Here is a 19,001-nt window from a genome sequence, read left to right as displayed (position 1 = left end):
ACCAAACCACTGACACACAGCAGATAATCTGATCATCATCAGCCTTAAGGAATGAACACCACTCCAAAGGTCATTGTTGTTACCGCCGACCATCACAAGCTAAACCGTCTAAGGAACCAGACGCAATACGATTGGTGCGAGAGTATAAACTGGCACTAACTCTCCAACCATTCATGCAATTAACGTAATTCCAGCTGCTTGTGAGGCAGAGAAAAGCAGCTTTGTGCAGGTATGCAACACGTTACAATCGCCGTACACCTGCTCATTCTGCCGTGCGGCAAAGGGCGTGGGTCATTCGCTGTATTGGGGGGTGAAACGTGTTAGACTGCATGCTTTTGTTCCAGCTGTGTGGATAGTTGAGTGTTTCGGTTGTTCACATTTCTCAGTTCCAGCCTCGTGCGAGCTTTTTCCTCCTGCAGTCGCCGCCTCTGACTCAGCTCACATTTCTGCTCCCGCCTGTCAGGAGGCGACGTTTCAACGTTTATCAGCCGTGCCTTTGTCCCGCCGATCTGTCAGATCCGTGACGGCGCCGAAACACGGCGCCTGATGTCAGCTTTTTGAGGGTGGGAGTAGCAAAGACAAGCTGCTTTTATCACATAAGGGTCTGCTGTGATGCTTCAAATACCAACCAAAAACAGAAAAATAGTTGCTTGTTTTCCAGCAAAATCCAGAGTTAGCCTAAATTCTCACTTTCTAAGCTGTAAAACAGTCTTTAGTGGTGTCATTTTTTGAAGACAAGTGTGATTCCTGAACTCAGAATATAACAAATCAGGACTTGAGTGCTGCAGAAAAAGAAGATGGTCAGCTAAGTGGGAGCGCCTCCCTGCTGGATCTGACCTCTTTGACCTGTCATTGTCCATGCTAAAGGTCATAAAGAAACACTGTCTGACTGGAAATGACGGAGATCAAAAAGCTGTCGGTTCCAACGCGCCTTTACCCAACAAGCCCCTCCTCCCCACAATCAAACGCAGATGTCTGACAGGAAACGGACGCCCGCCGGATCCGCCTCCCAACCGGGTTCATTCATATAATCCCTCATGTGTCTCTGAACACCTGATGCAGGCAGAAGCCTCCACCTGATGGTGGAAAAACAACACGTTCCGGTGTTCCGCTCTCCGTTCTAACAGCAGCTTAACGGCGTCGTAGCGCCTCTTAGGTTCCCCCATAAGAGTGACGAGCCAAAACGAACGGGAACCCCACAGCATGTCCCATTCTTTACTCTGTACCACAGGTGCTAAATGGACTTAAGGCGGGAGAAGAGAACAAGAAACGCAAACATTTTTCTTCTTCCATTTTTTTCTAGAATCCCAGCAGATCCCTTGTTATTTCACCCACAGCGATCTACAGATCCTGTCCCACACACTGTGGGACGAGGATCTCTGCGTGTCAGATGGATCATTTTCTCCTGTAAGGCAACAAACAAAGTGGGATTTTGTCCTGAATTCAAGTTCTTGTTGGTAGAAATGTCTCCTTCTTAGTCTGTTCTGGAAGAACCACGATAAAGACCTGAAGTCTGCAGTTTTTACTTTTACCGCAGACACTGAGGGTTGAACAGAGAGCGGTCATCCTGACGGCTGAAATCAGGCAGGATGGCATCGTTCTGTGAAAGTCAGACTGTCTTTGTTAAATGTATCTTCTCGTTGCAGCTGCAGGTCTTTGAATGTTTGTGGTGATAGTCTTTGTGATGGGATTGGGTTTTGCATGTCTGCCTGTAAGTGGATTGAAACTAATATTTAACCCTGATGTTCCCTGAGGCCGTCATTAGAAGGAGGTTAGCTTCAATGTTTGGTGGAGATTTCAGAATAAAGGCATGCAGAAGCTGGACAGACAGTTGGAGGAGTGTGTGGATGTTTGATACTCATCAATAGACTTTTGTAACTCAGAGAGCATGAATTTACAGCTGAACTGGACTGAATATATTTCATTTTAATTATATTAATTTGGAAAAATATTTGTTTTTTATTCGAGCCAAATTGCATTTTGAAGGGATGGGTAGGTGGATGGTAAGCGGTGAATGGTGTATGCCACCAGGAGCAATGTGGGGCTCAGTGTCTTGCCCAAGGACACTTCAACACATGGGCAGACCAGGCGGGAACCGATCAGAGCTCCACTCCTGCACCACAGCTGCCCTGGAGGGATTGATGGATGTGTGGATGGATGAATGGATGGATGAATGAATGGACAGGTAGGTGGTTGGATAAATGGATGGGTAGATAGTTGGATGTGGTGTTTATACAGTATTTGTGTCACATATGGTGTCCCTTTCCCTCTGAAACGCCCCCTGCTGGCATTGAATTGGACCTGCACGATCTAGACATGCATTCTTCGATTCTTATTGTAAACTAGATGACAGAATCCAGAAACGCGTCTTTTCATATATACGTTTTTTCTGTTGTTGCATTTTTTACCCTCATGGCCTTTTTATGTCTCTTGTCCCCTCCGGAAAGTTAAAAAGGCTGACGGTTTTCCCACAAACATGAAAATGTTTCAAACGTCTTTTGGTGGAAAGAATCGGAACATTTCAGCCTCCAAACATTCAGAGCTGAACACTCCATTAGTGCTTTGTTAGCACAGCGCTCTCACCATTAAACGGGATCAAATCATTCAAAGACGGCGTGAAAACAACTGCCGCGCCCTCAGGACCATAAATATATTAATCCTTGACTTGTTTATTTCTCCTCTTGAAATATTCATAATTGTTTTTGCCACTTGGCTGAGAAGTGGAGCAAACTTCACAGTCAGTCGTGTGTTAGCCAGACGGCCTCCGAGCGTCTTCATTTCCTATTTTGTTTGATGAACATCTGTCATCGGTCGCCGTTCCGGAGCGCCCGCCTGCCCCCAACTGCGCCGCTTCCCTCAAACTGAAACTTAGGATTTGCCACAGCGGGGACTTTTTATGCCACAATATTCCACATAATGTGGGGGAAATTTTATGATTTAGTGGCGGTTGTTCCCCTTTTATCTGCAAGGCTAAAAAAGTTGTTTGTGAGCCACTTTGAGCCAGACAGACTCCTGCTTTGTGATCACTTCAAATGTCCACTGTTATGATGAATGTGAGTGTTACGCCCCCTTCTGTGTCTAGGGGTGCCTAGGGGGGTATAACATAAAAAAGTAATGTTTTTGGCTACCAAAGTGAAATTAACACACCACACGAATGTCTCCAAACAAATATATCAAATTTATTTACAAATAAACAACCAACAACTAAAAGTGAAGCTCAAAGGCTTCAGGGTGAACCCAGGCCAAAATAACAAACAAAACCCCCCCTAACTGAAACATGTAAACTTACCTGCAAATGAAAGAAAAGGGAAATCAAAGACAAAACACTAGCCTCCCTAACCCAACAAAAACAGGAGAAAACATGTACTAAAGAAAATGACAGTTCACCCCTACAGCTTCACTTAACAGAACTATAAACCAAAGGACCAAACAGAGTGGGTACAGACAAAACTACAAAATACTAAAACACAACACTAAAGTGCAACTCAAACCAAACAGGTGGTGAAATACAAAACCAAAGTGGAGAAGAGGGCCAAGCTGCATTGGAGACTTGTCGCAGCCAATCTCCCTTCTCACTGACTGGATGTCCAAGTGGTGGCTTTAAAGGCTGCCTCCACCAGCTGGTCCAATGGGAGGCCACGCCCTTTCCACCACACCTGAAAATAATCAGACAAAGACATACAAACCCAAATATCCACAAAACACAGAAGTCCCACTCTGATACAAAAATACACAGAACAAACAGAACCAAACAAAACCAAATACGGCCACAGCCGTAACAGTGAGTGTTAAAACACAAACCTGTGTGAAGCCTTCAGGTCCCACTCATTTTGTTCACACTGCACAAGCAGGGAGGGGCTTCTCTTCCTTCTCGACTGTTTACTAGCGCATGTCTGCCACCTACAGTTAGAAGAGGCTTGGTGTGAAATGTCCAAATCTACAATTCCAAAGTGCCCTGAAAATACAGTGCCCTGAAATTTCCAAGAAGTCTGCATCAATGCTCACAAGATTGGCTAATATAGTGCATTGCATTTGAACAAAGTGTTTCTTCATTAACCATCGATATTTTCATCATCGGAACCTAAAGATAAAATGTGGGGATTAATGAGACAGTCACGTGAACTCGATGGCGTCATATTTCCTGTTAAAAACAAAAAAGTAGCGATTATGGTGTCTGAATCGCTTTTACAATCCAGGGCACTAGATCGTTTTTTTAGTAGTTAAGGTTAAGGGAGGGAATTCAGAGATAGCCTTGAGCCAACTCAAGACTCCTCCCCTATCCCATTGGCTCCCCCCTGTTGGTCTATTTATAGGGGCATTTGGAGCTGTAGTGGTGTCCGAAAGGTTTTTTTTTCTTAAGGAGTAGCCGCACTGACTTAGAGCTGGGTATCCCTCTGCCGATAGGTTGATCTGTGTTGTGCTGTTGCATGGAGGAGAAACCCATTTCATCATTCGTGCTCTGAGTAACAGAAGTTTACATTTAAGTGTAAGTCATGACTTTGTTTTAGCTTGACTTTTTTAGGTCATAAAACTGATGTTGTTGTTTATTTTCTGAGTGCTGGCAGCTATGCGCCAACGTAGATGACAGGCGACCATTGATGATGTCATTGAGTGGTAGTAACGTCTGAATTAGAAGACACTATTTTTCCATATCTCTCTGCTTGGATGGCTAATTGTAGGGGTGGGGAGAAGCCGGAGGGGAAGGGAATGAATTTAGATCTGGTGTCACCTAATTCCGGCCGGGCACAAACCAGAATTATCTATTAATGAACGGTTGGTACTAAATTAAAGGGGACCCCATCGATACACTACTATCAAATTTGAGTCCCTGATTGGTTAAAGTTCAACCTGGTTTAACTTTCAGTGGCCCTGTGTTTAGTATGTAGAGCACAAAATCGATCACGAAATCTTGTTTAGGCACGCCCGAACTCAAGGGTTTGAACGCCGAAACGCGCATTAAGGTGCGTTTGGACTTTTCATTGGGAGTGGCCGCTTTTACGTGCTTTGTCGAGTGTGCTGTGAATGTAGGCTACATACGAATTCCCACCCCAACCCCTAACTACTAAAAACTATATAGTGCGGCACTATGTAGTGCCGTGAATTTTAAAAGCAATTCGGACGCCATGCTCACTACTTTTTTTGTTTTTTTTTTAACCAGTGGATATGAAATCATCATTCCCGTCCAGTCCAACAAAAGACTGTTACAGATATGAGTGAGATCAATAAAGTTGAGCCTAAATTACAAGGGGGGTTTATTTAAATATACACCTAGTGTGTCAAATGTTTCATAACCCCTGTTGTAACAGTAAAATATGTCACAAGAGGCTTTCAGATCTCATCTGTCTGCTCAGCTGTTGGACAGGACAAGTTAAAAAAGAAAAAACAAAAAACAAAGACGTTCATGGATCAGTTTGTCTGCAGGTGATGCATCAGAATGGAGCAGAGCAGGACGTTTTTGGTTCACCCAGTGTATTTTCTACGTCACAAATACGATCTTTTTACAATGTCATTTCTTTTTCAGCTCCTGACTCACAACAATTTGAATAAATAAACACTCAAAAACACAATTTTCTTTCTATGTGTCCGCCATCCTCAGAAAAATGCAACATGTTAAAAACACCTTTAGCATTTCATGCTTTGCAGAATTAGCATTTTCCCGCAATCAATTTTGTTATTTAAATAAATATGACTTTGTCCTCATTCTGTCTGCATGACTGGGATGGATAAAATAATGATTTCTAACTATATCTTTGAAATCTTCACCAAAATGCTGGGGCATGCACTCCACAAAAAGAAAGACGCTCAAAGGACCCAGAAACTGCTGAGAAAATGGGTCACTGGCTGCAGTAGGAGGCTCTTTTAAAACACAAGAAGTTGTGTGAGGGACAGGAAACGGCGTCGTCGCCCTCAGCGCCTGGCGCTCACTGTTTAAATTTCTCATTGTTTTCCCGCACAGCAGAGTGAGCCGGCGCTCCGTGTGCGCTTGGCAGGAAAAACAAAGCTGGGATTCTTTTTTCTGCTGCATCGCCTCAGTTCCACTTCAAAGCCTTGCAGAGGTGTTTTAATCTGCAAAGATGGAGCAGCGAGAGGAAGACGCAGTTCGCACGCGTCTGATGTGCACCAGCAGTCGCAGCGCTGGAGGTGAAGAGCGGTGGCAGCCTCTAAATGAGAGGTTTCTAAATGAAGCAGAGCTGTAATTAGCACTAATGGCTCGTCAGCTGCTCTGCCTCCAGGGGGGGGAAGACGTCCAGAAAGAGTTACAGGAAGCGACTGGCTTTGGGTGGAACAAATGCGCTCCGAACAGGGCGAGGCAACTCATTACTTCCCGCTGCTGTACAGATCATCAAAACGTGCAAACAATAGATTAGAGCTTGTTTCGCTTGTCTTGGTACATGAGACTTATCGATCCTCAGACTCCTAATGTGGAACCAATTAAACGTCACGTCTGCTAATGAGGAAAGACGACGACACAACAGCACCAGAGGAGGACGACCAGACTCAAAATGCTCATGCTGCATCACGGCTCAAGCCGACGGGAACATTAAGGATAATTATTACATCCATTTTATAAACCGCTTAATCTCAATCGGGGTCATGAGGATGCTGGAACCTGACCAGCCGCTGATGGAAACGGGAGGCGGGAACACCCTGGACAGCTTGCAGGTCTATAAAGACGGACATCTGCATTCATACCTAGGGATACATTTCTACCTACCTTCTATCAATTAACCTATAAAGCATGTTTTTGGAGTGTGGGAGGAAAAAACCCACAGACACACCCGGAGCACACGTGAGCTCACACAGAAAAAGGACCCAGAGAAAGAAAATGATAACTTCCTGATCCAGAAATAAATCAACATTTAACCATGAGCCTTCAGCTCCAGTGTTGACATTTTTTGACCCCCATAACTCAGCAACTGTTTTCACGATTAATGTAATTCCAGAAGAAGAAAAGCAACACATTAAGGCCGTGTCACATAGCCACTGTGTAAATTGTATGCATATTACACGGATGAACAATGGGCATACGTGAATGTATGTGGAAAAAGTGAGAAAAGTTGTGGTCTTTGTGTGAAATTTGTACAGATGTATCACAAAGGAACCATGTTAAAACCACAGAAGAAAAACGAACACGTAAAGCAACATAGAAGCCAAATCTGGCCCAAAATTTGTGCATCTATTACGTAATTTAAACGGTACATGAGCGCCGTGTGTAAGACATAAAAGTTGAACATCGGTGGTAAATGCAAACGGCTCTGAAAAGCCACAAATTCATATGCATCTTGCAATAATCACACATGATCGCGTAAGATTTACCTAATAAAATTCGGGGGTTGAAATAAAATTATCAACCGACCAAAAATTTTGAAGAGCTTAAAAGCGAATTCACGTTTGCGAAAAACCTCAACGAACATCTGCCCACATTGACGATGGATGAACGCAAGAAACGCGTGTGAATTATGTTCACACGCGTGAATCACGAAAGATTTGCGTGGTGGCTGTGTGACACGGCGTTTACATTATGTGTTGAATATCGACGCAAAGCCGCCATAAAAAAACTTTTTTTTCCACGCCAGAATCCGTGTTGATCAACAGTAATTACGTTGATCACGTGAACAAAGATTTGCTTAAAAGTCTTTAATACTGAAGTAACCATTGTCTGTATCAGACAACTAGACTGCGTGAGTATGACGTCACCCAAAGAAAATGGTTTCCTTCTGGTTCCAAATAAATGAAGACAATTCCATCGCCATTTTTTCGTTTTACGGACGCCGCCATGTTGGAGCCAGACGTTGTCAGTAAGCCGTCTGTCTGAGTCCTTGTTTCTATGGCAACCACTCTCTCATATCAGGAGAGAGGTTCTTGGACGGCCACATCCCTACCACTTGTTAGCGGGCAACAAAAAAATGTGTCAAAAGTTTTAAACGTTGGACGTGGGGTCCGGCAGGCTCCACCTTCTATTATTGCGGCATCTGATTGGTCAGTTTATATCTTAAGTAACTTGAACTACAGAAAAAAATATGGGGAAAAAATGAGGATTATCAAGAAGATGTTAAAAAAAAAAAAGGTATCTGATCCAGAATGGTTCTTCTGACCAATAGAAGGACTGAATAACAGCCAGCTGTTTATTTCTTTATAGACGTCTTTGGGATTTTGGCTTCTTGGAGCCAGCGGGTACTTCCTGTTTGGAACGCCAGGGGGGCAGGGTCACTCAGTCCAGGTCCCATAGACGGTCAATATAAGTAGCAGACAGGGAGTCATCACTCAGCATCTCTCCCAGCATCTCTGGACTTTGTTTTCCTGAACTGCTGGACAGGATCCATCACTCAGAGTTTGATGCGCAGCTTCTGGCGCTCAGGAGGGAGGAAATGGAAAAGCCGCTCCAGCATCGTCACATCCCGATGGTTCCTTATGTCCTTTTTCTGATCCGCTGACTGTAAACTGTTTGGTTTTTCCTGGTCTTTTTTGGTTAAAGCACGGTTTTGTCCTTTTGCCCGAAAAGAATTTGGTTTTTGACAAAGTAAAGATTCAACCGAATCTGACTGACCTGGTTGGTGTTTAGTGCTTCCTTTGCTGCTGTCTGGAGTCTGCAGCTTTGACTGGCGTGGGCCTTTCACATCACCTTTGGGGCAAGCTTTTCTTTTTGGGTATTTTGTGCCAACATGACAGATCGAGAGTTATGAAACGTAAAAATGATTAAGAAATGCAAAAGGTTATGATCTTTTTTTGTAGGAACTCTGGGTAATATTTTAGGTGTCATCAGAGAACAAAAGGAAACAGATGTTTGTCTTCTTGTCATTTTACTAAATCAGCTGAATAGGATCTATGGCTGATGTTTAAATCTGCTGACAATGCAAACATTTGGCTCCCCAGCATCAGTTTGTCCCTCACAAACCCAGCCGGTCTTTTTCCTCATGAAAGTGATTCTGTTCAGGAACAAGTCGGTGGCAGTTCAGGGCTCGGTGCTGCAACATATGCCGCTGCCGGCCGGGGATAATCTGGAGGTAATCTCAGAACAGCGGGGTTCAGTTCAGGGCACCGGCTCGCATCCCCTCGCTGCCATGAGCGGCCTGATCTCTGATCTCTGGGTTTTCTGTCAAGCTACCAAAGACTCTTCAATCCAGCTTTAACTTGTTGGTTTTGTCTCCGTTTGGTTTGATTCTCATGGATCGCGAGTCTTTCATTTCTGAAATCTGACAGAGCAGCAAACAGCAGATTATTCTGTTTGTCAGAGAAGTTTGATGAGAAAGTCTGGTTTGATTCAAGATAACTGCTTGCGGGTGTACAAATGTGGAATAGAAGCTTTTGTCACATGGGAAAATGCCGTCACTGCTCACAGCTTTTGAGTTTGGACAGGACCAGTTACTGGATGCCAGATAATAGGGGGGTGTTAGGCTCATGGAGATTGTTGAAAGAACTATAATATTATTTATTTATTATTATCTTTATTTAAAGAAATAAAACACCTGAGAACAACAACTAAAAGGGAAAATTAACCAACTTTTCTGTTGTTCCATAACAACTGTTAAGGCTAGCTACATACTGAAACTTCATGTATTAGCTTGCCTTTGTTCCCCCCTCCCACAGCCTGTGCGGGCCCAGAGACCAGCCTCTGATCATCCAGTCCTGCATCCTTCCAAAAGACTGCCGGGTGACGGAGTGGGCCGAGTGGAGCTCCTGCTCAAAGACCTGCGTGGACCCGGAGTCTCCCAGGGGCAACCGCACCCGCAGGAGGCAGGTGCTCCAGTTCTCCGTGGGTGAGGAGGCGCCATGCCCCCCGCTGGAGGAGACCCAACCCTGTGAGCCTCAGGGAGGCGGCGTCCCACCCTGCACCACGTGAGTTCCTCATGGATCGGAGGGAAACGTTACACGAATGAAGCGTTTATGTCCCTTGTTTTTTATCAAAGTTTTGCAGAAAAAAAACAAAAAAAAAACTAAAATGCTGCAACAAAAGTCAAAGGTTGAGCGTCTGTCAGGAGAAGTTAGTCACCTTGAAGCTCAGTTTCCACACTGGTTTCTCATGAGTTCCTGTGTCCAGCAGAGACTTTGATTTCCTGTCAAACTGCTCTGTACTGGGAAGTCTGGGATACATTGATCCACTTTCTGTACATATAGACGTTTTCCCTGCAGAAAACCTGCTCTTAAATTTACACTTAAGCTCATCTTTGTGTCTGGAGATCATCAGTTTTAGCTGGAAGGCCAGCAGAACCTCTGATGTCTCGCCTCTCATCATTACTGTCTCTAAAACCTACCTAGGGGCCTCAAAAGTAGCCAGTATCCGGCGAAGATTCGCAGCCTGTGAGTGAAGCATAGTTTATGAGGACGCACAAAAGTTTCATTCCGTACCCCGCAGCAAATATTTTGTATATGGTGTAATAATCAGTTCCGTTTCATTTTGACAAATGTTTGTGGTCCCGTTTATTAGCCCTCCTTTTGGTGAATCTATGCTCCTCCTCCTCTGTCAGCACGTGAACAAGTGCACACCACACGAGAATGCCTTCATCAGGAACATCTGTGCAACGTGGAACAGCTTGAATTCTGTTTGAATTTTTCTGTAGCCTCAGGTAAATGTCTTCTTCCTAGAACATCGGTCATAAAATACACAAAAGCAGCTGTTCCTGCAGTGAAAGATCAAATCTGAATATTGGATCAAATTAATCATAAACAGGAAGTTTGCAGTAAGGCGAGACGTCTGTGTCTTTGGCCTGAAGTAAAATCATAAAAGTAACGAATGGGTGCACTGTACTTTTTACTATGCACATATTTATGGTTCCAATGTTAAACCCAGACTGTTGATTTTCTTTTTATGCATTCAAATTGAAAATGTTATATGCATCATTTGTTAATGTAATTTTTGCCTGTAACCACTATGATGAGACGCAGGTTTGAAGATGTAAAGTTCTCACATAACCCTCAGCTTATTCAGAAGTTGTTTGGTTCATGAGATCTCTGCTGACAAGATCTGTTTACCTCCAAATTTATCGCCGGTGAAGCTGCAAAGTTCAACACTCAAACACATGGTTTTTTCAGCAGACTACTGGCCGGATCAAACATTTTTGGCATGGCTGGATTGTAATGACTTAAGAATACATTAGGATTCATGTCTCCGTCTGGATAAATAAACTGCATCCAGTGCTACAGATAAACATCAGGATCAAGAACCAAATCTACCATCTTTTACAGAAATCTTATTGAAGAAAATAAGTGTTTCATCTTTACATCTGAAACTTGAAATTCACAGCATGTTAGAAGTGTAACCCTCATGGTGTCTCTAAAGGTGTTGTGTTGGGAGGTTGGGTATGAAGTGATATTTGTGCCATTAGTCCAAGCGCAACACTCGCGTTAGGAATTTTGTGTGCTCAAATAATGATTTTTGGCTTGAAACTGGAACATACGTGCAAAGAAAACACATTTACACTCTTCTGCACTAGAAACAGACCAGGACACCGTGTTACAAATGTGTTACAGAAGCCAGCCAATCACAGACATGGACATGAAGGTTGATGCTGGCCAGAAAGCTTTGGATAAAATCACTCCGTACTTGGGGGGGGGGGGGGTTGTTGTTGTAATAAGTGTGCAAAATGGTAAAGACAAAAATGTTTAAAATGAAAACAGGATCATTTTCAGGAGGGAGGGGCAGCTGCCCCCACACAGATTGAACTCAGGCATTTGGAGAAAGTTCTGGATAGAGGGATGGTTAGTTTCAGGAGCTCAAAGGTTTCGCCTCTCACCGAATCAACGTCTCCTTTTGGAATATAAATGAACATCCCTGCAGTTCAGCATTTTCCTGCACAATCTAACCCACTTCAAGTCACTTCTTTCATCTTTCTTCCCCCGTTAGAGTTCTCAGGTCATTTTTAACCGCGTTCTTTTTTGGATCGATCGCTTCACTTAGCAGTGTAATGTTTCTACCGGAAAGCTTTTAGGACTTAGTCCTCCTAAATTCTCTCTGAGGCTGCAGAACAGAACTCTCCTGCTGTTCGTCTGTGCAGTTACACGTGGAGAACCACCGAGTGGACCGACTGCCGGGTCGACTTGCTGCTGAGCCAGCAGGACCGGAGGCGGGGCAACTTGACGGGGCTTTGTGGAGGGGGTCTGCAGACGAGGGAGGTGTACTGTGTCCAGGCCAACGCCGAGGTGCTGAAATACCTCAACGACCTGCGTGAGAAAGAGAAAGGTACAGTTCCCATCATGCACTCTTCTTTTACCTCAAATGTCTCATTCTGGGGGAAGGCCTCAACCCTTTACACCGAACGTTTGGCAGATATCATGTCATGGGAGTAAAAGAACACGTCAGCAAAACTGGATTTGATGGATGTCAGGACAGAAACTCACCAGAAGAAGTTATTTAGAACACGGCTCATAGTACCGTGTTCAATCACCGATACGAAAGCCCATTGAGACGGCTGTTGTTGTGAATTTGGGCTATACAAATAAAATAGAATTGAAATTGAAATTGAATAGAACGAGTCCATAGAAACTCCTGCAAACATGTTGCTACGGCAACAGATCAATCAATCAAACCTGTTTCATTGTTAAGATCTACAAAGTGAAAAAGAACGCTTTTACCTGGAATATGCTTGATATTTAAAAATAAATAAATAAATAAATCTGTGATGAACAGGACCCCTGACCTGCCTGTAGAGCACCAACTTAAGGTGAAAAGATGCTCCCACTTTATTAAAGTCATAAATGATCAATGTTGCTCTTTCAAATGTTGTTTAGATGGTTTTTGCAAAGACAATAAAACGATGGAGTTGATGTTAAGCTGAGAGATGAACCAAAGTCCATCGTTTGTTTCCGTCTCTGATGATCGACTGACGGTTCTTCTTTAACCGCTTCTCCTTCTTATTTGCTCCAGAGAAACAAACAGAGACAGATTTTGCTCTTTGACGGAAATAAATCAGAGCTGAAGCGAAGCTTTGTTTTCCTGCTTTTTCTGTTCCTGCAAACCTCTTCCTGCGGATGGGGGGTGCAGATGTGAGGATCACGCATTTCAGTAGAATCTAAAAAAAGGAATTCCATAAAAAGACAACTTGGTATTTGCATCAGAACTCTGAGTAAGTTAGATGAGCGGACCGATCCGAAATGAAGACGTTTAGTCTGTGTGGTTGAAAAGATGAGAACAGACGACTTTTACAGAAAAATAGACAAACTTTAAACATAAACAAAGAAGAAGAAGAGTGGCAAATGAATCTTTTTTGAAACTTGATTTATTTGGGGTCAAAACTACAGAAATCTGTTCTCTAGAGCTTCAAATGTTTTTTTTTCTGATCCAGTCAAAAACTATCTAAACCAATTATCTGAAATATTCCATTTTTTTCTGCTGTAAAAGTCGTCTTAGCCAGTTTAATCAGAACTCCGTTTGATTTGTCAACTAAAAGACTTTTTCATGAAATCGTTAAAAGATGAGATAAGAATTTTAGCAACATTTAGTTTGTGATTTTCAGCAATAATTCTGTGAAGTTCCAATAAAAATTTTGTTAAAGAAATTACTTTAAACATGAGAGAAATTAAAATCAAATCCTGCTGGTGTTTTAGGTTGAGGAATCTGCCGTCACATGTAAAGTTGGGTTTGGAGGAACTGTGTTTATGTTGCAGCAGATCCAAACTTCACTGATGACAGAACGATTTTCCACTGCAGCTCATAGTTTGACATTTGCAATAAGAATAATTTTACTGTACGTTAACTGAAAGATGTTTGTAGACAATGGGTTTAAGGTGATGGTCCATAATAATGATATAAAACCAAAACAAAAATGTAATAATAATCTCGATTTCAGTTACTTTTGACATTTGGCTGGTGTTCTACATTTTTTGTGTTTATATATTTCTATTCATTTATATTACAAAAATGAACAAACAAAAAATTTGAAGTAACAGAATAAGTTTGTTCAGAGTTTAGATCTTGTATTGTTTCTTACTTAATTTTTATGATACCATGGTAATAATAACCCCTTTAAATACATCATGGTGTCATCTGCATAACGAAGAAGCGGCATCAGAAGTCATCCTTCTGTGTCCTCATGTGACTCATCAGTGACGCATCAAAGGCCTCCATTTCTGACCTTTGTCGAGGCCTCTTGGAGTCAAAGCTGCAGTCTTAAGTACGGCGCTAAAGAAGTTAGCTGAGGCTAAGCTCATGCACGGTCGGGAGGTTGATGTTCTTAACTGAGGTGATGCATCATGGGTCAAATGTGGCGAGACGTTCCTCCCAAGAAGAGAAAAGGTTTTATCTGGCGCTGCAGGAATCCTTCCAAATATCTTGAAGCTTTGCTTTCTTCCTGGCAAAGCTTATCGGTTTAGATTATGAAAGAAATATCTGACACTTGTGTGACAAAGGGAATTAAAATATAAAGGTAAAAAAGAAAACCGATACTAAAATGGCCAACTTACATGCCTGAAGTGTATTTTTACTGTGCCTTCATATTTTTCTACTGAATCTCAAATATTAGTACTCAGGTTATGGAAAGTGTTCATTTTTATGTTTCCGCTGATGCTTGTGGACAGTTTTAGTCGTCAGAAAATCAGTTTCACGTCTCCAGTTACATAAATGATCATCATGTTACTTTAATCATGCTAATCTAGATTCTCCACGCGTGTGGCCCATGAACACAGTTCTTAGGTCTGTTCGCAGCAGGATCCCCCCCCCCCCCCCCCCCCTCTGGTGCAGAGAGATGCAGGGTTCCCTCAGGCCAGGGGTGGAAATCAGCTTACAGTCTCCTCAATCCTAAACCTTAATCTGTTTGGAGGAGCAGCTCCAGACCGACCTCCCAAAAAAACTCAAGCCATCGTCAGTCCTGCACGCCGCAGCTCCTCCGCTTCACGTCATTTGTTTGACTTCCTGGTCCTGAAAAGTCTTTGAAGTCCGTCTAATAGTGGTGCACAAAGATAAATCTTTATGAGGAATTTTGGAAACAAAGTTTATTTTTTTCTCAAAAGTAGATAATCTGCAAACTAGGCAGTGAAAAGAAATCAACAGAATCCGATTTAGGCAACAAACTTCAAACTTAACCAACTAACCAGACCGGGTGACAGAAATACACCAGAAGAAAAACCGGGGGGGGGGGCATATAAGGAAGGGTTAATGGACAAAAAAGTGTGCATTATCAGAAGTTAACGCACGCCGTGGAAGCCTGAACCGACCGACGTGTAGCGTTAATGATGCAAACACAACAAGTGGACTATCTGATATGCAGTGCGCACGTTGTCATGGTAACAGAACCTGCAGCGCGCAGCGGAGGAAAGGGGTGTATAGTATATGCTGTCCTACGCATCATGTTCAGTGATCCAAAGCATCGTGTCAGAAGGAAAGTTTTCCTCTTCCTGCTTGATTTGTCCACATGATGAAGGAAAAGTTTTTTCTAAAGAGACAAAGTCCATCAGAAGTTTCCAAGATCACTTTGATTGAAGAAATACCCACCATTAACCCCGATCATTAAATTTAGATCGACAAAACAATTTCTGTTCATAATTAAAAATAAAATTTATCTAAAAGCACGTTCTCCAACCGTTACCACGACAACACTGTGTATCACATAGTCCGCCTCTTTTATGAACAATTTAAGCATTAAAAATAATAAGATCAAAGTCTCCCTCCTCCAAGTTTTTGACATCGACGTGTGGCATTTTTCTTATGTAAGAGAACAAATGTAATTTAAAAAACATCCTTTCATTTTTGCATTTCTGAACATATATTCTATTTAAGTCGATGTCAATCAAACTGTCGCAAACACGCTCAGCGTGCACAAGCTCAGGTGTAGTGGAAGAAAAGGTAGTCCAGGGTGTACCCGCCTTCGCCCAACAGTAGCCGGAACGGGCGCCGGAAACCCCGCTGTGTGGCATTCGGGGCAGCGGGGTTTAGGAAAATGGATGGAAGTTGTGTTTTCTACCTGCTGCTGAAGCTGCGTGAGGGTGTGTGTACGTGTTTGAATGACCAACAACGCATGTAAGTTACATATGACACCCCTCCCATGACCTTGTATATCCCCCACCCCACCCCACCCCACCCCTGTCCCGTCCTGTCAGAGGGGCTAAAACTCAATAAAGTTCACATCTGTTACAAAAGGGGTCAACAACAACAAACTCCAAAAGTAACAAACTACTAAAACATGTCCATCACAAGAGGCTCTCGGCTGCAATCTGTGAGTTCATTTACTGGACAGGACAAAAAGTAAAGAAAAGAAAACGTCACGTGCCCAAAGTTGAGTCGCATTTAAAACTCTGACCCGCCATGGCACGCCGCTCAAATTGCGCCTCACCTGTACCATTGACGTAACATTGAAACTGGCCGCCTCTGCCGCGCAAATCCTAAACGTAGCCCTTCCTCTGAGTCCGTGTGGCCAAGAAAAAGGTTCAGCACTGGCCGCATGCCAGTCACATGCCAGTCATTCACTTTCTTTGTGGCATTTTATTTTATTTACTTAATTAAACGCATGTGCTAGCATCAAACCAGTTCTGAGCCACCGCCAGTGATCCTCGCTGCTGCAATCTAGCCCAGATTATGATAATCGTATTCTGAGTTCTTCCAGAAGCATAATCCTGATCATATGACTTTCCATGGGACGGTTCACGCCTCATTTCTGATAATGGGGGCCTCGTCGGGCGTTATCCCTTACAGGTGACTCTGACCTCAGAGAAGGAAGCGCGTCTTCTCTGTCCGGCGGCCGTTTTTCTCCAGGTAAAGCGTTGGCAGGAGTGGTCTGCACCCTGTGGCGTCTGCATCAGAGGGAGGTCTGCTGTTGGTTTGCTTCCTCAAACTCTGACGGCTCTTCTGTGACCAAAACCCCAGGAAGCCAAGCAGCAGCTGATTCTCCCAAAAAACCCTCAAACCCTTTTTGTTTTATCACAAACGCCTCGGATGTTCGGCTCGGTGTTTCTGCGTTTGAGCTGCAGGCGGAGACGCCACACAGACGCTTCAAAGATCTCAGATGAGCACGCTTCCCACACCGTTAAGCAATTTCTAAAGCCTGAAACGGCGTAGAGCGACAAACACGGCGTCTGTTTCCCCGTCAGATCGGACCTGCGGTTTCACATCAAAAGGAGTGTGGTTGGCGGGGGTTTGATCTGCTCTGTGGGAGGCGAGGCCAGCTGCTCGGCGCCTTGTGTGTTTGGCGGCCGTCCCGTCTGCCCGCTGTGTGCGTAGCTAATAGCTCTATCTCCCTGTAATTGCAGCAGGTCAAACCCAAAGACCGCAGAAGCCTAGTGTCCCCCCCCTCATCTCCGTCACCTTCCAGATCTCAGGTAGGTGTGAGAGCCTTGATGATGATGAACCCTTCTTCTTCCCTCCTCGCCATCATTCGCCATCGCCATCATGCTGTCTCCTCCTGCTTTTCCCTCTCATTCAAACAAACCCGTCTGACCGTAAAGCTTTGATAGAAAACAGTGAGAAGTTCAGAGTCTGGACGTTTACTGACGAAACGAATCGTTTCCGCGGAAAAAAGTCTGTTTTATAAAACTTTTAAAAAAAAATCTATTTTCACAGTCGACTGTTGGACAGAGATTCATGACGGCTTTACTTTTAAAGCTTAAATCTACATTTTTATATCTAAATACAGTCGCAGTTCATCTTTCTGGGATTTTGTGGTTCAGTCTGTTTTTTTATTCTTACTTCCATGATGCCTAAAACACTGCTTGTTAGTCTTCCACTCTTTGGTCGCTGGATGGTCAACCTGCATTCACACTGTTGCTACACCAACTGGAGTTCACTTGCACTTGAACTGACAGTTAAGGCAGACGTGACCCGTTTGGTTTCTTCCAGAGTTCCTGCAGTATTTCACAAATACTTTTAGGGGATCAAACAGTCTAAAGGCCGTGTCGCACAACCGCTGCGTACATTTTGCTCATGTTGCACTGATGACAGTTGGTGATAAACGTGGAAAACTCAGAAAACTTGTGGTTTACGTGAAATTTTCACAGATGTACCAGGAATAAACCACGTAAAAACCATTGAAGGAGTAAGGGTTGATAATGGAAGACTGCTTGTTTTTGTCCAGATGATGAAGCTAAAGTTTATTTTAAAGAAGCCAGCGCAGTGATACAGAACATTTCAGCAATGTGACCGGAACTACTTTTTTAGGCGTGCATTATCACTTTTTAATGCACGGCCAGCAGAATCGAGTATTTAACCGGAGCATGGTATAAGTACGAATAAACCACGAAAGAACACGTAAACCAACATAGAACATGAACCGTGCGTGATTATTGTGCTGTTTATTGTTTATTTGTGCGTCAGTTACGTAATTTGAACATGATATGTGCGCCAAAGGCCGACATTTTAAACGTGGAAAATGCTCAAAGTGCACGTATTGGCAGCTGTGTGACACGGACTGAAGCGACGGCCCCCCAGCTCTGAAATGCTCTGCCTCGGTCCCGGCGCTCCGTTCACCTAACTTCAGCTTTTAAACACATTTTATTTTATTATAGCTTTAGCTTTAGCTAACGATGGGTTTATATGTCGACATCATTGTAATTTAATGCTTTTTGTGTGTTTTACTTCTAGCTTGTCCTTTTGACTCTCATTTTAAAGCATTTTAGGATTCTCTGCAGGAAAAGTGATGCAGAAATTAACTTTATTGGCTTACTTGTGAATTAACGACTAGGGCTTCAAACAAATAAAAATCCACTAGTCCAATCAATTAACACTTAAGGAAAGTTGTCATTGTCATGAATGAGGTTGCTTTTGAAGCAGTTCCTATTTTTTTTAAAACAATAAAATGACTTTTCTATCAATTTTTATTGAATCTACCCATTATTTAACCCCCCCCCCCCGATGTGAGTGAAGACTCAGGACTTCCTGTGAGGCGAAGCCGCATGGACACGGATTTCCAGAGCATCCGTCTGCAGTAAATCTGCATCTTCAGGGAATCCACACATTGGTGGCTTTTCTAGCTGTGGTGCAGCGTGCTGATCGCTTTAACGATAGACGTTCCTCTGTGGGAGTTCAAACAGGTGTGACGGCGCCGTAATCGGCCAATGAGACGATGTGGAGCGGACGCACG

General features: G+C 43.4%; 1 protein-coding gene across 1 annotated transcript in view; it reads left to right on the top strand.

Annotated features, from left to right (window-relative positions):
• Window positions 1-19,001, top strand: part of thsd7ab (thrombospondin, type I, domain containing 7Ab) — a 197,276-nt gene that overhangs the window by 93,753 nt on the left and 84,522 nt on the right. The window contains exons 6-8 of the mRNA XM_078933641.1: window positions 9,589-9,837; window positions 11,994-12,178; window positions 17,179-17,244. Of these exons, the coding sequence (XP_078789767.1) occupies window positions 9,589-9,837; window positions 11,994-12,178; window positions 17,179-17,244 (500 nt within the window). The remainder of the gene's footprint in view (window positions 1-9,588; window positions 9,838-11,993; window positions 12,179-17,178; window positions 17,245-19,001) is intronic.

The sequence above is a fragment of the Oryzias latipes genome, chromosome 16, assembly GCF_053564925.1.
Source record: "Oryzias latipes strain Hd-rR chromosome 16, Olatipes_Hd-rR_3.1".
NCBI lineage: Eukaryota > Metazoa > Chordata > Actinopteri > Beloniformes > Adrianichthyidae > Oryzias > Oryzias latipes.
The sequence above is the reverse complement of the archived record's forward strand: the minus strand, read 5'-3'. Positions and strand labels throughout refer to the sequence as shown.